Source organism: Eriocheir sinensis, chromosome 69 (assembly GCF_024679095.1).
Source record: "Eriocheir sinensis breed Jianghai 21 chromosome 69, ASM2467909v1, whole genome shotgun sequence".
Lineage (NCBI taxonomy): Eukaryota > Metazoa > Arthropoda > Malacostraca > Decapoda > Varunidae > Eriocheir > Eriocheir sinensis.
In genome coordinates, this window is record NC_066577.1 from 7,881,122 (window position 1) to 7,898,621 (window position 17,500).

General features: G+C 38.9%; 3 protein-coding genes and 1 long non-coding RNA gene across 12 annotated transcripts in view; 1 reads left to right on the top strand and 3 right to left on the bottom strand.

Annotated features, from left to right (window-relative positions):
• Positions 1 to 659, bottom strand: part of LOC126988609 (synapse-associated protein of 47 kDa-like) — a 21,043-nt gene extending 20,384 nt beyond the window's left edge. For all 3 annotated transcript variants that reach the window (XM_050846967.1, XM_050846968.1, XM_050846966.1), the window contains exon 1: positions 254 to 659. In XM_050846967.1, the coding sequence (XP_050702924.1) occupies positions 254 to 465 (212 nt within the window). In that variant the 5' untranslated portion in view covers positions 466 to 659. The remainder of the gene's footprint in view (positions 1 to 253) is intronic.
• Positions 660 to 2,147: 1,488 nt separating this feature from the next.
• On the top strand, positions 2,148 to 12,077 carry LOC126988612 (serine protease inhibitor 42Dd-like). Its single transcript, XM_050846969.1, has 6 exons — positions 2,148 to 2,308; positions 7,563 to 7,969; positions 8,573 to 8,708; positions 8,920 to 9,169; positions 9,557 to 9,789; positions 10,529 to 12,077. The coding sequence occupies exons 2-6, from the start codon at positions 7,614 to 7,616 to the stop codon at positions 10,787 to 10,789; spliced, it is 1,236 nt and encodes a 411-aa protein (XP_050702926.1). The 5' UTR covers positions 2,148 to 2,308; positions 7,563 to 7,613; the 3' UTR covers positions 10,790 to 12,077.
• LOC126988613 (uncharacterized) lies at positions 11,057 to 12,647 on the bottom strand. The gene is made up of 2 exons (XR_007742297.1): positions 12,508 to 12,647; positions 11,057 to 12,341 (listed from the first exon to the last, which is right to left on the bottom strand). It is a non-coding gene; the product is annotated as an uncharacterized LOC126988613 (long non-coding RNA).
• Positions 12,648 to 16,768: 4,121 nt separating this feature from the next.
• LOC126988614 (band 4.1-like protein 5) overlaps positions 16,769 to 17,500 on the bottom strand; it is a 32,936-nt gene continuing 32,204 nt past the window's right edge. For all 7 annotated transcript variants that reach the window (XM_050846973.1, XM_050846974.1, XM_050846976.1 and 4 more), the window contains one exon: positions 16,769 to 17,500. This exon is cut by the window's right edge and continues 489 nt beyond it. The gene's annotated coding sequence lies outside the window, so the exon portion shown is untranslated.

Below are 17,500 nucleotides of genomic sequence, written 5' to 3' on the forward strand. Positions count from 1 at the left end.
AGCCCCTCCCAAACACCCCTGCCCAAAACAAACACCCACACACACTCACCCTAAAAGAAACACACCCTTGAAACACACACACCTTTCTAACACACACAAAACAAACACCAACGCCCTTGAAACCCCCCCCCCCACACACACAAACAAACACCCCCCCCCAAAGAAACACCCACAAACACCCCCCCCCCTCCAAACACACCCACAAACACCCCCCCCCCTCCAAACACACCCACAAACACACACACAAACACACCCTGAGTGCTGAGAGGCCGCGTCCTCGTCCCCATCCGCCGAGCCCTTCACACTCTGCTCCGAGGCGTTAGCAGAGGGCGGTGAAGGGTCAGCCTCGCCCTGCTGACCCCCCTGCTGCTGACCCTCCTGCTGACCTTCCTGCTGACCTTCCTCCTTCTTGAACCAGGACCCGAGCCCGGAGACCTGGTTGGACACGTTGGTAAAGATATTCATGGCTTTTTAGGCCTTATTTAGCGTTCCCAGGCCTCGAGCTGCTGGCTGAAGGGAGAGTAAGGCTTTGGGAGTCGTAGCGGGGTTCGAACCGGCGGCGTCGAGGTCCAGGAGGTGAAATAACGCGGTAAATAACGTCCTCCCTGGCCCGTGTCACCCTGGGTTGTGCTCCTCTGCTTCCTCTTGCGTCCCTTTACAGCGCTGCCGGATTTTTATTGTTATTGTGTTTTTCGCTTTCAGGCTCATAAGTAAAACCACAGACACATATACTTAATGGTTTTGTAAGTATGTGTAAGTATATGGTGGTATCAGAGTGTATTTAATGACTTTCAGGGGTTAAAATTGATATATGTTAACGTCTGGCCGTGAAGATTTGGCAACGCCGCAGCTCTCTTCTGCTCCTCTTCTTCTTCCTCTTCTTGCATCCTCTCCACAGCGGTGCCAGACTGCCTTTATTATGGTATTCTTCCACTCCCAGCAAATAAATACAACAGAAAACACACTTAATTAATAGATTTTGGAGTATTTTAAGTCCATTAGTGTTACTAGTGTGAACGTGGGAGTTATTTTAAGGGTAAATATGATAGTGAATAAGTATGAAGATTTGGCAACGCTGTGACTCTCCTCTGTCCAAAGTATAAACACCAAAAATCAATAAACCTTTCAGGAGCCATAGACAAAAGCGCATCGGGAGAGAGGTTAAAAATGGCGTAGATTCCTTCCACTAATACGCCTCTACCACCCTAGATTAAACGCTTATGAGCCTTTTCCCTGCCTAGTTTTCCTGTTTTCTTTATTTTCTTTCCTAAATAAATCTCTTTTCCTTTAATTTTTCGGTGTTTTTTGTTTTTTACTGGTTCGATAGCATAGAATTCAAGATGGCGGGTAGGAGGATTGGATACCTTGTACGTGGAGGGCTTGTTTTTGTTTATGGCCTCGAGCTGACATGGCGGTTCTTCTGTCAATGTCAAATAATACGTATATATGATAATAATAATAATAATAATAATAATAATAATAATAAATGATAATAATAGTAATGAGAAGCGTTGTAATTAAATGGATGTGAGAGAGAATGGAGGTTTTATTAATGGAGAGAGAGAGAGAGAGAGAGAGAGAGAGAGAGAGAGAGAGAGAGAGAGAGAGAGAGAGAGAGAGAGAGAGAGAGAGAGAGAGAGAGAGAGAACAAAAAGAGAGAAAAAAAGATATAGAATTGACACACGAAAAGAGAGAGAGAGAGAGAGAGAGAGAGAGAGAGAGAGAGAGAGAGAGAGAGAGAGAGAGAGAGAGAGAGAGAGAGAAACAGCTGTCACGCAATCTTTCCTCCAACCCCCGCCCCCCTTTTTCTCTCCATTCCTCCACTCCCCCTCTCTCTCTCTCTCTCTCTCTCTCTCATTGTGTGTGTGTGCGCTTGCCATTTAGTACGCAGTCTTGCAATGGACACCAATAGACAGAGTGCGTACTAATTGGATAGCAGAGAGAGAGAGAGAGAGAGAGAGAGAGAGAGAGAGAGAGAGAGACGAAAGCAAAGAAAAAAATAAAGATAAAAACTGGAAAAACAAGATTATTCAACCTCCTCCTCCTCCTTCTCCTCCTCCTCCTCTTCCTCCTCCTCCTCCTCCTCCTTCTCCTCCTCCTCCTCTTCCTACTCCTCCTCCTCCTCATTTCCTTCTTCGTCGTATCTCCTTATATTCTGCAGGTTGTCCTCCTCCTCCTCCGTCTCCTTCTCCTCCTCCTCCTCCTCCTCCTCCTCCTCCTTGCATCCCTCTTCCACCTCTTCCAGTGTATCAAAAGCCGGCAAGGAAGAAGGAGGAAGAGGAAGAAGAGGAAGGAGTTGAAATACACAGTAAGCAATATACATGTTATACAAATACATCATCTTATGTATAATCTGACACGTATTATTTAAGCCGTGTAAAACTTATGCATTAATAGCTATAAAGACTCAAAACTTACAAATCTAAAAGGGTTCAATGCGCAGGGCTAGACCTATAGAACTTTTTTAGTGTTTGGGCAATGGACATTTTTTTTATATTATACAAATACATCATCTTGTGCACAATTTGTCACTCTTTAAGGCGTGTAAGACTTATATATATGCATCTAAGCACTGCCGTCTCATCTGTCTGTAAGGCTGAACTCTTCGCTCAAACTTTCTGTAAGAACTCCACTCTGGACGATTCTGGGCATATTCCTGTTAATAGCTATAAAGAATTAAAACTCACAAATTTAAAAAGCTTCAATGCGCAGGACTAAACCTATAGAACTTTTTTGGTGTTTGGGCAATGGACATTTTTTTTATATTATACAAATACATCATCTTATGCATAATTTGTCACTCTATAAGGCGTGTAAGACTTATATATATATGCATCTAAGCACTGCCGTCTCATCTGTCTCTAAGGCTGAACTCTTCGATCAAACTTTATGTAAGAACTCCACTCTGGACGATTCTGGGCATATTCCTATTAATAGCTATAAAGAATCGAAACTCACAGATTCAAAAGGCTTCAATGCGCAGGACTAGACCTATAGAACTTTTTTAGTGTTTGGGCAATGGACATTTTTTTTATATTATACAAATACATCATCTTATGCACAATTTGTCATTCTATAAGGCGTGTAAGACTTATATATATGCATCTAAGCACTGCCGTCTCATCTGTCTCTAAGGCTGAACACTTCTCAAACTTTCTGTAAGAACTCCACTCTGGACGATTCTGGGCATATTCCTGTTAATAGCTATAAAGACTCAAAACTTACAAATTCAAAATGCTTCAATGCGCAGGACTAAACCTATAGAGCTTTTTTAGTGTTTGGGCAATGGACATTTTTTTTATATTATACAAATACATCATCTTATGCATAATTTGTCATTCTATAAGGCGTGTAAGACTTATATATATGCATTAAAGCACTGCCGTCTCATCTGTCTCTAAGGCTGAACTCTTCGCTCAAACTTTCTGTAAGAACTCCACCCTAGACGATTCTGGGCATATTCCTGTTAATAGCTATAAAGAATAAAAACTCACAAATTCAAAAAGCTTCAATGCGCAGGGCTAAACCTATAGAACTTTTTTAGTGTTTGGGCAATGGACATTTTTTTTATATTGTACAAATACATTATCTTATGCATAATTTGTCACTCTTTAAGGCGTGTAAGACTTATATATATATGCATCTAAGCACTGCCGTCTCATCTGTCTGTAAGGCTGAACTCTTCGCTCAAACTTTCTGTAAGAACTCCACTCTGGACGATTCTGGGCATATTCCTGTTAATAGCTATAAAGAATAAAAACTCACAGATTCAAAAAGCTTCAATGCGCAGGGCTAGACCTATAGAACTTTTTTAGTGGGTGGGCAATGGACATTTTTTTCATGTTATACAAATACATCATCTTATGCATAATTTGACACTCTTTAAAAGCGTGTAAGACTTATATATATGCATCTAAGCACTGCCGTCTCATCTGTCTCTAAGGCTGAACTCTTCGCTCAAACTTTATGTAAGAACTCCACTCTGGACGATTCTGGGCATATTCCTGTTAATAGCTATAAAGACTCAAAACTTACAAATTCAAAAGGCTTCAATGCGCAGGACTAGACCTATAGAACTTTTTTAGTGTTTGGGCAATGGACATTTTTTTTATATTATACAAATACATCATCTTATGCACAATTTGTCATTCTATAAGACGTGTAAGACTTGTATATATGCATTAAAGCACTGCCGTCTCATCTGTCTGTAAGGGTGAACTCTTCGCTCAAACTTTATGTAAGAACTCCACTCTGGACGATTCCGGGCATATTCCTGTTAATATCTATAAAGAATCGAAACTCACAGATTCAAAAGGCTTCAATGCGCAGGACTAGACCTATAGAGCTTTTTTAGTGTTTGGGCAATGGACATTTTTTTCATGTTATACAAATACATCATCTTATGCATAATTTGACACTCTTTAAAAGCGTGTAAGACTTATATATATGCATCTAAGCACTGCCGTCTCATCTGTCTCTAAGGCTGAACTCTTCGCTCAAACTTTATGTAAGAACTCCACTCTGGACGATTCTGGGCATATTCCTGTTAATAGCTATAAAGAATAAAAACTCACAGATTCAAAAAGCTTCAATGCGCAGGGCTAGACCTATAGAACTTTTTCAGTGTTTGGGCAATGGACATTTTTTTTATATTATACAAATACATCATCTTATGCACAATTTGTCACTCTTTAAGGCGTGTAAGACTTATATATATGCATCTAAGCACTGCCGTCTCATCTGTCTCTAAGGCTGAACTCTTCGCTCAAACTTTATGTAAGAACTCCACTCTGGACGATTCTGGGCATATTCCTGTTAATAGCTATAAAGAATTAAAACTCACAAATTTAAAAAGCTTCAATGCGCAGGACTAAACCTATGGAACTTTTTTAGTGCATGGGCAATGGACATTTTTTATTTTTTATTACTGAGTTAATTGGTAGTTTATTGTTGCAAGTAAACAGCAAAGGAGAAGGGTACGATATTAAAGATCATACGTGTATTTACAGAAACGTACACTTATTCCAGTTTTATTGAATTGAATTGAGTTGAAATATTTATTGCTGTAAAATATAACAAAAATAGAATGGCTGGTCTTGTAGACGAACCCCTGACTAGGCCTGTTACAAAAAATAAGACTCTCCATTTATGTGCATCAACAAGACAGCAAGACCGGTCGTTGGTATAAGTCTTTAAGTAACTTTGTCCTCTACGAATGATCCTTTTGTTTAGGCCGCTCCGATATTACAGTGACAGGCCTGATCGACACTTTTTTCATATCCATTGGTTCGCCTTAAGATCAAGAGCGAGGTTCCTAGATGTTGAAGTTACCAGGAGACTTACCAACAAAACAGGTCTCGTACGTGGTTTCATGAATCCGGCCTCAGAGCTATCATACCAGCGTTGCCAAAGTATCGTACTCGTCGTATGGCATTTTCGCATATGCTGTCAAATCTTACGTGTTTTGCCTAAGTCTTACGTAATTTCGGTGATTTTCAAGTCTCACGGCGTACGTTGAAAATCTTACGGGTTTTGTTCCGCTTGCGATGTGTGTTTTTTTTTAATATGTTCGTGTTAAACAATTTGAAATATACATCGTACGCGCCATATTTAAATTCATGTGAGCGTGCTGAGTAACGGTTTTTGTTACGGTTAGTGTGTGTGTGTGTGTGTGTGTGTGTGTGTGTGTGTGTGTAGGGGGGGGAAGGGGAGAGGAGCCTCGTGCACCCTGCTTGAGTACGCCGGAACCATATCTGTCAAGTCTTACGTACGTTTTATATACGCAAACATGGTCTTTAACGCAAAATCTTATGACAAGACACCACAGCAGCCTGACAGGTATGTGAATGTGGGGCCCGCACGCTAACCACTCAGCCACCGCCCTCTAGAGTCCGGGTTGATGGTGGTCTTCAGGACAGCATGTGGGTAGTTTTAAGCCACTCGGCGGTGACTGAAAAATCCCAGGTGGTAGAGGGAGGATTCGAACCAGCATCGTCCAGAACTCGGTGAATGTGGGACCAGCACGCTAACCACTCAGCCACCGCCCTCTAGAGTCCGGGTTGATGGGTGGTCTTCAGGACAGCATGTGGGTAGTTTTAAGCCACTCGCCGGTGACTGAAAAATCCCAGGTGGTAGCGTGGGGATTCGAACCAGCATCGTCCAGCACGCGATGAATGCAGGGCCCGCACGCTAACCACTCAGCCACCGCCCTCTAGAGTCCGGGTTCATGGGTGGTCTTCAGGACAGCATGTGGGTAGTTTTAAGCCACTCGGCGGTGACTGAAAACTCCCAGGTGGTAGAGACGGATTCGAACCAGCGTCGTCCAGAACTCGGTGAATGTGGGACCAGCACGCTAACCACTCAGCCAGCGACGGTTTCCTCTAGAGTCCGGGTTGATGGTGGTCTTCAGGACAGCATGTGGGTAGTTTTAAGCCACTCGGCGGTGACTGAAAACTCCCAGGTGGTAGCGTGGGGACTCGAACCAGCGTCGTCCAGCACGCGATGAATGCAGGGCCCGCACGCTAACCACTCAGCCATCGCCTACTTATCGCCATATGAGAGCAACAGTTACCAGGCTTTTATTTCTTTACATCTTCTTTTTGTTTGCCCTTGAGTTGCTCTTTGTGCTGCAAAATGAAAATAAATGTCGGAGAAATCGTGTATAATTGTAGAGCTGGGAGACCGGCTTGATTTCCCCGCGGCCTGCTTCAAGGTGACCACGCACAATTACTCTTCCGCTCTACCTTCCTCTAACCCCTTCCTTCTCTTCTCCCTCTTCTCTAAATAATAATAATAATAATAATAATGATGATGATAAGGGTCGCCTGGAAGCTTTCATTCCTCTCCTGGTTCGCTCATTATCTGAAGACATCAAGAACTGGATATTTTTTTTATAATTTATCAAAAAATGTATCTGGGTAATAATGAATCTAACTACTACTACTACTACTACTACTACTACTACTACTACTACTACTACTACTACTACTACTACTGTTACTACGCCAATAATAACAATAATGATAATAATAATAATAATAAAAGTAGTAGTAGTAGTAGTAGTAGTAGTAGTAGTAGTAGTAGTAGCTTGGAGACGTGCCTTGACAACACACACACACACACACACACACACACACACACACACACACACACACACACACACACACACACACAGTCACCAACACACAAGACTGCATTCCATACCTTGAAACCTGTCTCTCGTACTAATAAGAGGAAGAGGGGGAGGAGAAGGAGAAGGAGGAGGAGGAGAGGGAGGAGGAGGAAGGCATGATCAGGGAACAAGAGAAGGAAGAAGAGGGAAGAGGAGGAGGAGGAGGAGGAGGAGGAATGAAGATAGAAGGAGAAAGAAGGAAAAAAATTGAAATAAATAAAATAGAGAGAGAGAGAGAGAGAGAGAGAGAGAGAGAGAGAGAGAGAGAGAGAGAGAGAGAGAGAGAGAGAGAGAGAGAGAGAGAATCATTACTATTATTATTATTATTATTATTATTATTATTATTATTATTATTATTATTATTATTAACCCAAAATTATTCTTTCGACAGGTCCCGACTACATCAGCACCTTCTACTACAACAACCACCACCACCGCCAGGATGACCAACCCACTACGACCACTACTACTACTACTATTCCTAACCACTACTACTATTGCCACTACCACCACTCCACGACCATGCCCAGCAACGACTATCCCGCCTGCTCCAACGACTACCACTACTACAGCTGCTACTGGGGCCTCTAACTTGGGATTGCAACTACTCCAGAAACTTGTCGAACCTATCACTTCTAACACTACTCAGAACACTCTTATTTCCCCTTATAGTATTTGGGTGGTTTTAGCGCTGGTTTACATAGGTTCAGAAGGAAACACGGAGAAGGAGTTGAGGGAAGCTTTAGGATTGACGCAGAAGACCGGAACGACCGCCCTCCTGAAGCAGTATGAGACGAGGTACGTGAGGGAGTGGTTCGAGGTTGACTTGGGTTGATTTTGGGTTGAGTTTTCGAGTTTTGGGTTTTGGTTGTGTTTGAAAGTGGTTGTGATTGTGTGTTTGTTTTGTGTTTTCATTTCCTGTTTTTCTTGTTTTTTCCTCAATTTTTTTCGCTTTTTTCTCGTTTTTTTTTTTCCTTGGGTTGATTTTGGGTTGAGTTTTCGAGTTTTGGGTTTTGGTTGCGTTTGAAAGTGGTTGTGATTGTGTGTTTGTTTTGTGTTTTGATTTCCTGTTTTTCTTGTTTTTTCTTCTATTTTTTTCGCTTTTTTTCTCTGAGTGTTTTTCTTCTTCTTTTTCTTCTTCATTTTCTCGTTTTTCTTGCTTTCTATCTCTCTTTTTGTCTTCGCTATTCTCTTTTCCTGTCGTATTTTCTTCTTGTCCTCTTATTCTTTTTCTTCTTCCACCTCTTCTCCATTTTCTTTCATTCTTTTCCTCTTTCTCCTCTTTATTTCCTTCCTTTCTCTGTCTTTCGTATAGTTAACTCTCTCTATCTATCTATCCATCTATCTCTACTACTACTACTACCACTATTACTACTACTATTACAACTCTCTCCCCCCCAGCGTGAATGGCCTCGGCGTGCAAGACTCAGAGATATCACTGGATTCTGCGACAAGACTTTACGTGGACGACAAACTCCCTCTCGCTTGCTGTAAGGTTGAATTAGCCGATGAACTCGTGAGCCTCGACCTGAGTAAGGTGAGAATGAGGAGGAGGAGGAGGAGGAGGAGGATGAAGGGAAGGAAGGGTGAGGAACGGGAGTTTTGTATAAGAGAGAGAGAGAGAGAGAGAGAGAGAGAGAGAGAGAGAGAGAGAGAGAGAGAGAGAGAGAGAGAGAGAGAGAGAGTTTAATATATTCGTAATTATGTCATTTTTACTACTACTACTACTACTATTGTTCTCTCGACAGACGGAGCTCGCTGCAAAAACCATCAACAACTTCGTAAACACTACCACAAAAGGTCTAATTCCAAGCATCATTGATCCTCCCCTACTCGCGGGCAATACTAAGATGGTCGCTGTTGGCGCTGTGTATTTCAAGGGGGCTTGGCGGTACCCTTTCAAGGCCGCGCTCACCGAACGTCGGCCATTCCAACTTCTGGGAGGGGAGGAGGTCATGGTGGATACAATGAGGAGAAATGACGTTCTGATTGGGAGGGGTAAGTATGGTGGAGGTGAAGGAGGAGGAGGAGGAGGAGGAGGAGGAAGGAGTGGAAGAGTTGGAGAGGAAGGGAAAGGAAGAGAAGAAGGAGGAGGAGAAGGAAGGGGAGGAAAGGAATGAAAGAGGAGGAGGAGGAGGAGAAAGAAGAAGAAGAAGACGGAGGAGGGAGAGAAGGAGGAGGAGGAAGGAAGGGATAGGAAGGGATCGAGTGTGTGTGTGTGTGTGTGTGTGTGTGTGTGTGTGTGTGTGTGTGTGTGTGTGTGTGTGTGTGTGTGTGTGTGTGTGTCAATTCCCATCATCAGAGCACTTATCAAACCCCTCTCTCTCTCTCTCTTTTATCTCTCCCTCTCCCTCCTTCTCCTCCTCCTCCTCTTTCTCTCCATAGCCCTCGTTTGTGAACTCAGCGCTGAGGTTGTTCAACTCCCTTACTCCACCGGCTTGGTCAACATGACGATCTTGCTTCCAAACGAAAACTCTCCCAGCGACTTTACAAGAACCCTGAACGCCCTCAACATGAACACACTCAGAGCGGCTTGGTCAAAATTGGATTACGACGTCTACGATATCACCTTGCCCAAGTTTGAGGTCAGGTCTGAGTTTGCTGAGGATATGAAATCGGTAAGTATAGTAGTTGTAGGGCTAGTAGTGATAGTAATAGTAGTAGTAGTAGTAGTAGTAGTAGTAGTAGTAGTAGTAGTAGTAGAGGTAGTAACCTTAACACTATCGCTAGGCTCATAACACTATCCATGGCAATACTAATACAACCTCTATTACCAAAGCCTTGTCAAAGTATCACTAAGCTTATAACACTACCCAGGGCAATACTAACACAACAACCTCTACTAAAGCCTTGTCAAACTATCCCTAGGCTCACAACACTACCCAGGGCAATACTAACACAACAACCTCTACCAAAGCCTTGTCAAACTATCACTAGGCTCATAACACTACCCATGGCAATACTAACACAACAACCTCTACCAAAGCCTTGTCAAACTATCACTAGGCTCATAACACTACCCATGGCAATACTAACACAACAACCTCTACCAAAGCCTTGTCAAACTATCCCCAGGCTCATAACACTACCCATGGCAATACTAACACAACAACCTCTACTAAAGCCTTGTCAAACTACCACAATAGGCTCATAACACTAATACAACTCACCACACAACCTCTACCAAAGCCCTATCCCTAGGCTCATAATACAACCCATGGAAAACCCCGACAACCACAACCAAAGCCTTATCAAACAAGAGCGAGTTTTGGAAGCTTCGAAACTTTTCAAAACATGGCCGACACGATATTTTCCTGTTTTCTCCTTTCCTAATCGCTTATTCCCTCTCTCCTTCAGGCATTAAAGACTCTGGGGATCAGTGATGTGTTCGACAGTGCCCACGCTAACCTGACTTCGTTTAATGAGAACTTATTCGTTAAACACTTCATCCACAAGACGGTCGTGAAGGTGGACGAGGAGGGGACGGAGGCGGCAGGAGCAACAGCGGCGGTTATTGTGACCAAGATCGGGAAGATTGTGTTCGTAAATAGTCCCTTTATTTACCTTATTCATGACAGTGAGACCATTTTCTTCATCGGTACTTATATGAAGCCGTAGAGAGAGTGGGTGTCGGGGGTTGCCTTCTTGGGTTTTCTCTTCGATTTTCTTTGTTTTTCTTCATTGGTAACTTTTTTTATGAAGCTGTAGAGAGACTGTGTGTTGGTTTGTTTGTTTTTTCTTCTTTGTTTTTCTTTGTTTGTCTTTATTTTCTTTTCCTTCTTCTTCCCGTCTTTATTTTCTTCCTTTTTCTTCTTGTTTATCTTCTTCTTATCATTGTTTTTCTTCCCTGTCTTCTTTTTTTGTTCCTGTTCTTTTCCTTCGTTCTTGTTGTCTTCTTCTTCTTCTTCTTCTTCCTCGTGTTCACTCTCTCCTTGTTCTTCTTCCTCCTCTTCCTTCTTCTTCTCCTTCCTCCTCCTCTTCTTTCTTCTCTTCCTTGTAGATCTCGTTCTTCTTCTTCATCCTCCTCCTGTTCTTCTTCTTCCTCTCCTTCTTGTGATTCTTCTTCCCCCTCCTCCTCCTCCTCCTCTTCCTCACCTTCCTCCCTTTCCTCTACTTCCTCCTCTTATTGTTCTTCCTCCATTTCTTTCTTGTGTCTCATCCTCTTCCTCCTCCTCCTTTCAATCAATCAATCATCATTTTTTCTTCCGCCATCTTCTCATCCCTAATCATGTTTTCCTCCTCCTCTCTCTCACGCGGCTTTGTTTTGTTTTGGTAATGTTGTTGATTTTCAGTATTTTTAACGGAGTAACTATTGTGATTCTTCTTTTTCTTATTATTATTGCGAATGTTGTTGTTTAATGTTGTTGCTTTTTACCATAGACTTAATTCACGGTTGTTGTTGCTATTGTGTATGTGTTTTGAAAGGCCAATTGTCATTTAGTGTTTTAAAAGGCTTTGGGCCATTTAGTGTGTTTTAAAAGGCTTTGGGCATCTTAATATATGTTAATTATGAAATCTTATTGTATTGAGAGAGTTTAGAGCCATTTAGTGAGTTTTAAAAGGCTTTGGGCATCCTAGTATATATGTTAATCATGAAATCTTACTGTATTGAGAAAGTTTAAAGCCATTTAGTGTGTTTTAAAAGGCTTTGGGATCTTAATATATACGTTTAATATGAAATCTTACTGTGTTGAGAAAGTTTAGAGCCATTTAGTGAGTTTTAAAAGGCTTTGGGCATCTTAATATGTCAATTATGAAATTTTACTGTATTGAGAAAGTTTAAAGCCATTTAGTGTGTTTTAAAAGGCTTTGGGATCTTAATATATACGTTTATTATGAAATCTTACTGTATTGAGAAAGTTTAGAGCCATTTAGTGTGTTTTAAAAGGCTTTGGGCATCCTAATATACGTTTATAATGAACGTTTACAATATATATGAATTTTTAAGGCAATGTTGGTGTTTGAAAAGGCTTTGTGGATCCTAATACATGTGTTTATAATGAACGTTTACAATATATATGAATTTTGAAGGATATTTTAAGTGTTTGAAAAGGCTTTGGGCATCCTAATATATATGTTTATAATGAACGTTTACAATATATATGAATTTTTAAGGCAATGTTGGTGTTTGAAAAGGCTTTGGGCATCCTAATATACGTTTATAATGAAACTTTACAATATATATGAATTTTGAAGGATATTTTAAGTGTTTGAAAAGGCTTTGGGCATCCTAATATATATGTTTATAATGAAAGTTTACAATATATATGAATTTTGAAGGATATTTTAAGTGTTTGAAAAGGCTTTGGGCATCCTAATATACGTTTATAATGAACGTTTACAATATATATGAATTTTGAAGGATATTCTAAGTGTTTGAAAAGGCTTTGGGCATCCTAATATATATGTTTATAATGAAGGTTTAAAATATATATGAATTTTTAAGGCAATGTTAGTGTTTGAAAAGGCTTTGGGCATCCTAATATACGTTTGTAATGAAACTTTACAATATATATGAATTTTCAAGGCAATGTTAGTGTTTGAAAAGGGTTTGGGTATATATAGACTCAATTATCATGAAGTCTTGCTGTTAATATGAAGATTCAATGCCATTTTTGCTAAGTTTACCATCCACAGTATATCCATTCAGCACAGTCATGGTTACTATTCCTGGTATTATAAGACTTTTCATATGGGGTAACATCAAGGAAATAAACAGAGGATTATATATATATACAGTGGAAGACTCTTTGTCCTTCCTGGTTGATAAGAATTGCATATGTGATAATCTATTCCCCAGCTGTGAAGATTGATGATGAGATAGACAGGATAGAGAATAGAGGAGGGTATCTGGACACCTCTCCTCCTGAAATTGACCTCTCTTTTTGGCCACTCCTCCGTACTCTGTTCAGGAGTTATAAGTAGAGGGCTTTTTTTCTTTAACCCAGTAGCAGCGACGGGCCAAATTTGTGGCTTTACCGTGTAGCAGCGACGGGCCAAATTTGTGGCTTTACCGTGTAGCAGGGACGGGCCAAATTTGTGGCTTTACCGTGTAGCAGCGACAGGCCAAATTTGTGGCTTTACCGTGTAGCAGCGACGGGCCAAATTTGTGGCTTTACCATGTAGCAGCGACGGGCCAAATTTGTGGCTTTACCGTGTAGCAGTGACGGGCCAAATTTGTGGCTTTACCGTGTAGCAGTGACGGGCCAAATTTGTGGCTTTACTGTGTAGCAGCAACAGGCCAAATTTGTGGCTTTACCATGTAGCAGTGACGGGCCAAATTTGTGGCTTTACCATGTAGCAGTGATGGGCCAAATTTGTGGCTTTACCGTGTAGCAGTGACAGGCCAAATTTTTGGCTTTACCGTAGCAATGACAGACAAATTTGTGGCTTTACCGTGTAGCAGTGACGGGCCAAATTAGTGGGTTTCCAGTGTAGCAGTGACGGGCCAAATTTGTGGGTTTACCGTGTAGCAGTGACGGGCCAAATTTGTGGCTTTACCATGTAGCAGTGACGGGCCAAATTTGTGGCTTTACCGTGTAGCAGCGACGGGCCAAATTTGTGGCTTTACCATGTAGCAGCGATGGGCCAAATTTGTGGCTTTACCATGTAGCAGCGACGGGCCAAATTTGTGGCTTTACCGTGTAGCAGTGACGGGCCAAATTTGTGCCATGATATAAACCCCCAAAAATAGATGATACATAAACTGATCACAAATGCTTTGATATATATTATGAAATGGTTTGTGTGAGGGTGATTTTTTCTCATTTTTCTCGCTTGGAGGGACCATTAAGAAACATGGTCCCCGGTTATTTTCTTTAATAGTTTTTTTTTATGCTTTGCTATAAAAAAAAAGATTGATAGACAGAATACGATATGGATAGACATTGGTAAGACATGGATAGATAAGTAGATATTGATAGATAGACAAGATAGAGATAGAACATTAGTGATGATACATAATAAATTGACATATATTGATCATTGAATACATAGATTACTACTACTACTACTACTACTACTACTATTAATACTACTACTGGAAAGGAATTAATTAAACCATTTATTTACTTCATAATATCCACTCTTTATTATAATACACCTTGCATCATTACATTATTATTATTATTATTATTATTATTATTATTATTATTATTGTTATTATTATTATTTATATTGTTCCTTAGAGATTGAGATGTTTTTTTTTCTTCCTTCTCTCATTTTCTTTTTTCAATCTTCTCTTCCTTTTTCTTCCTTTCTTTCTTTTTCTTTCATTTTTGTTTATCTTTTAATTTCATGGTTATTTTTTTTCTTTTCTGATTCTCTGTTCCTTCCTTCCTTCCTTCCTTCTTTCCTTTCTTCCTTCCTTCCTTCCTTCTCCTTCCTTTTCTTCTCTCTCTCTCTCTCTTTTTCACTACACAAAAACAGAACATCTCTCTCTCTCTCTCTCTCTCTCAACTAATTTTCTCTACAAATATATAAAACTGCAATGTTATCAAAATGTCCTTCTTATGGAAAAATATATATATGGTTATCTTACTATATATATAATGTTTGGTAGTGTGTGTGTGTGTGTGTGTGTGTGTGTGTGTGTGTGTGTGAGAGAGAGAGAGACATAGGAAGCGATAGATAGATAGATAGATAGACAGATAGGCCACATTTAAGTAACACAATAATAATAATAATAATAATAATCTGAATTCTCGCTAACCAGTAAGACACTTTATAAAAACTCCCGGCCTTTGAAAATCACTATTATTATTATTATTATTATTATTACTATTATTACAAAATTCAATGGGTCTAAGAGGAAAACAAAATCATCGTTTGAAATTAAAAGATTTGGAATGTTTCGCCCCACAAGCTGCCTTAAGGAGAACAATAGACACAAAATAGAACACATACAAATAATAGATGCTAGTGACAATGGAGCTATTCGACCCATTGAACCTGCCAAGAGCTGCCTTAGAACCAAGCAAACAGACTCTCATTTGTTTACATTCCGTGGCTCATTTGATTCACCTCCTTGCTTTACTTATCTGGGTATCTGACACGAGACCCGCAGGAGGACAGAAAAAGACTGGGGAAATAATATAGCTGCTCACGGCCTCAGCGCGTACCTCTGTTACATTGGGCCTTGAGAGGGAGGCGAGGGAGGGGGTAGAGATGGTTAAAGAAAATGGAGTAAGGAAGACGCATTGAATGGGTAGTTTTGATAAATAGAGATTTGGGGTAACTGAAGAAATTGAAGGAAAATATAGAAAAACTGGGAAAAGGGAAAATAAGAAGGAAAGAAAATGGATGAGAAAATGGGAAAAATTGGGGTGACTAAAAAATATTAAAAGAAAATGGAAAAAATTGGGTTAATTAAAAAATGTTAAGAAAATGGAAAAATTGGGATAACTTAAAATATTAATGAGAAAATGGGAAAAATTGGGATAACTAAAAATATGAAAGAAAATGGAAAAAATTGGGATAACTTAAAATATTAATGAGAAAATGGGAAAAATTGGGATAACTTAAAATATTAATGAGAAAATGGAAAAAATTTGGGATAACTTAAAATATAAATGAGAAAATGGGAAAAATTGGGATAACTAAAAAATATTAAAAGAAAATGGAAAAAATTGGGATAACTTAAAATATTAATGAGAAAATGGGAAAAATTGGGATAACTAAAAAATATTAAAAGAAAATGGAAAAAATTGGGATAACTTAAAATATTAATGAGAAAATGGGAAAAATTGGGATAACTTAAAATATTAATGAGAAAATGGGAAAAATTGGGATAACTAAAAATATTAATGAGAAAATGGAAAAAATTGGGATAACTAAAAAATATTAAAAGAAAATGGAAAAAATTGGGATAACTAAAAATATTAATAGAAAATGGAAAAAATTGGGATAACTAAAAAATATTGAAAGAAAATGGAAAAAATTGGGATAACTAAAAAATATTAAAAGAAAATGGGAAAAATTGGGATAACTAAAAAAACATTAAAAGAAAATGGAAAAAATTGGGATAACTAAAAAATATTAAAAGAAAATGGGAAAAATTGGGATAACTAAAAAAATATTAATGAGAAAATGAGGAAAAATTGGGATAACTAAAAAATATTAATAAGAAAATGGAAAAAATTGGGATAACTAAAAATATTAATGAGAAAATGGGAAAAAATTGGGATAACTAAAAATATTAATAAGAAAATGGAAAAAATTGGGATAGCTAAAAATCATTAAAAGAAAATGGGAAAAATTGGGATAACTAAAAAATATTGAAAGAAAATGGAAAAAAAAAACAAAGAAAGAAAGGGAAGAAAATTGATGTTTGAAAAAAATTGTAGTTAATTGTACTAAAAATAATATATTCCATAAAAAAAGATAAAATTAGATGTTACAATAATAAATAAAAAGACAAATAGATAGATAGATGGATAGATAAATAGATATAATAAAATATATAGATAGATATTGATAGATAGAGATTGAAAGATAAAATTTCTCCCAATATAAGAAATAATATAATATTGCACATGGGTTTGGCACTTGAGAGAGAGAGAGAGAGAGAGAGAGAGAGAGAGAGAGAGAGAGAGAGAGAGAGAGAGAGAGAGAGAGAGAGAGAGAGAGAGAGAGAGAGAGAGAGAGAGAGAGAGAGAGAGAGAGAGAGAGAGAGAGAGTGTGTGTATATATGAGTGTATATGTATATCAAAGTTAATAATAATAATAATAATAATAATAATAATAATCATGAAACCAAATGAGAATCTAAACTAATTAACATCAAGACCAAGAACAACAACAACATCAACAGTAATAATAATAATAATAATAATAATAATAATAATAATAATAATAATAATAATAATAAAAGGAGAATGTTCATAGCCTGGAATGTATATGAAATGTTATTAGGTGACACAAACAAACACACACACAAACGCAAATAATAATAATAATAATAATAATAATAATGATAATAGGAGATAATTATATAATGTTTGTTTGTTTGTTTGTTCCCTTAGAGATTAACTTTTTTTTCCTTTTAAAATGTAGAATGAGAGAAAGAGAAAAGGAAGGCGACAGTACTATTTTGAGGGGGTGTACAATCTCTCTCTCTCTCTCTCTCTCTCTCTCTCTCTCTCATTCCTCCGTTCACTCTCTCCTTTTCTTTTCCTTAATTCTCTCTCTCTCTCTCTCATTCGGTATTTGTTCAGAAGTTGGAAAATAAAGAGAGAGAGAGAGAGAGAGAGAGAGAGAGAGAGAGAGAGAGAGAGAGAGAGAGAGAGAGAGAGAGAGAGAGAGACAGACACACACACACACACACACACA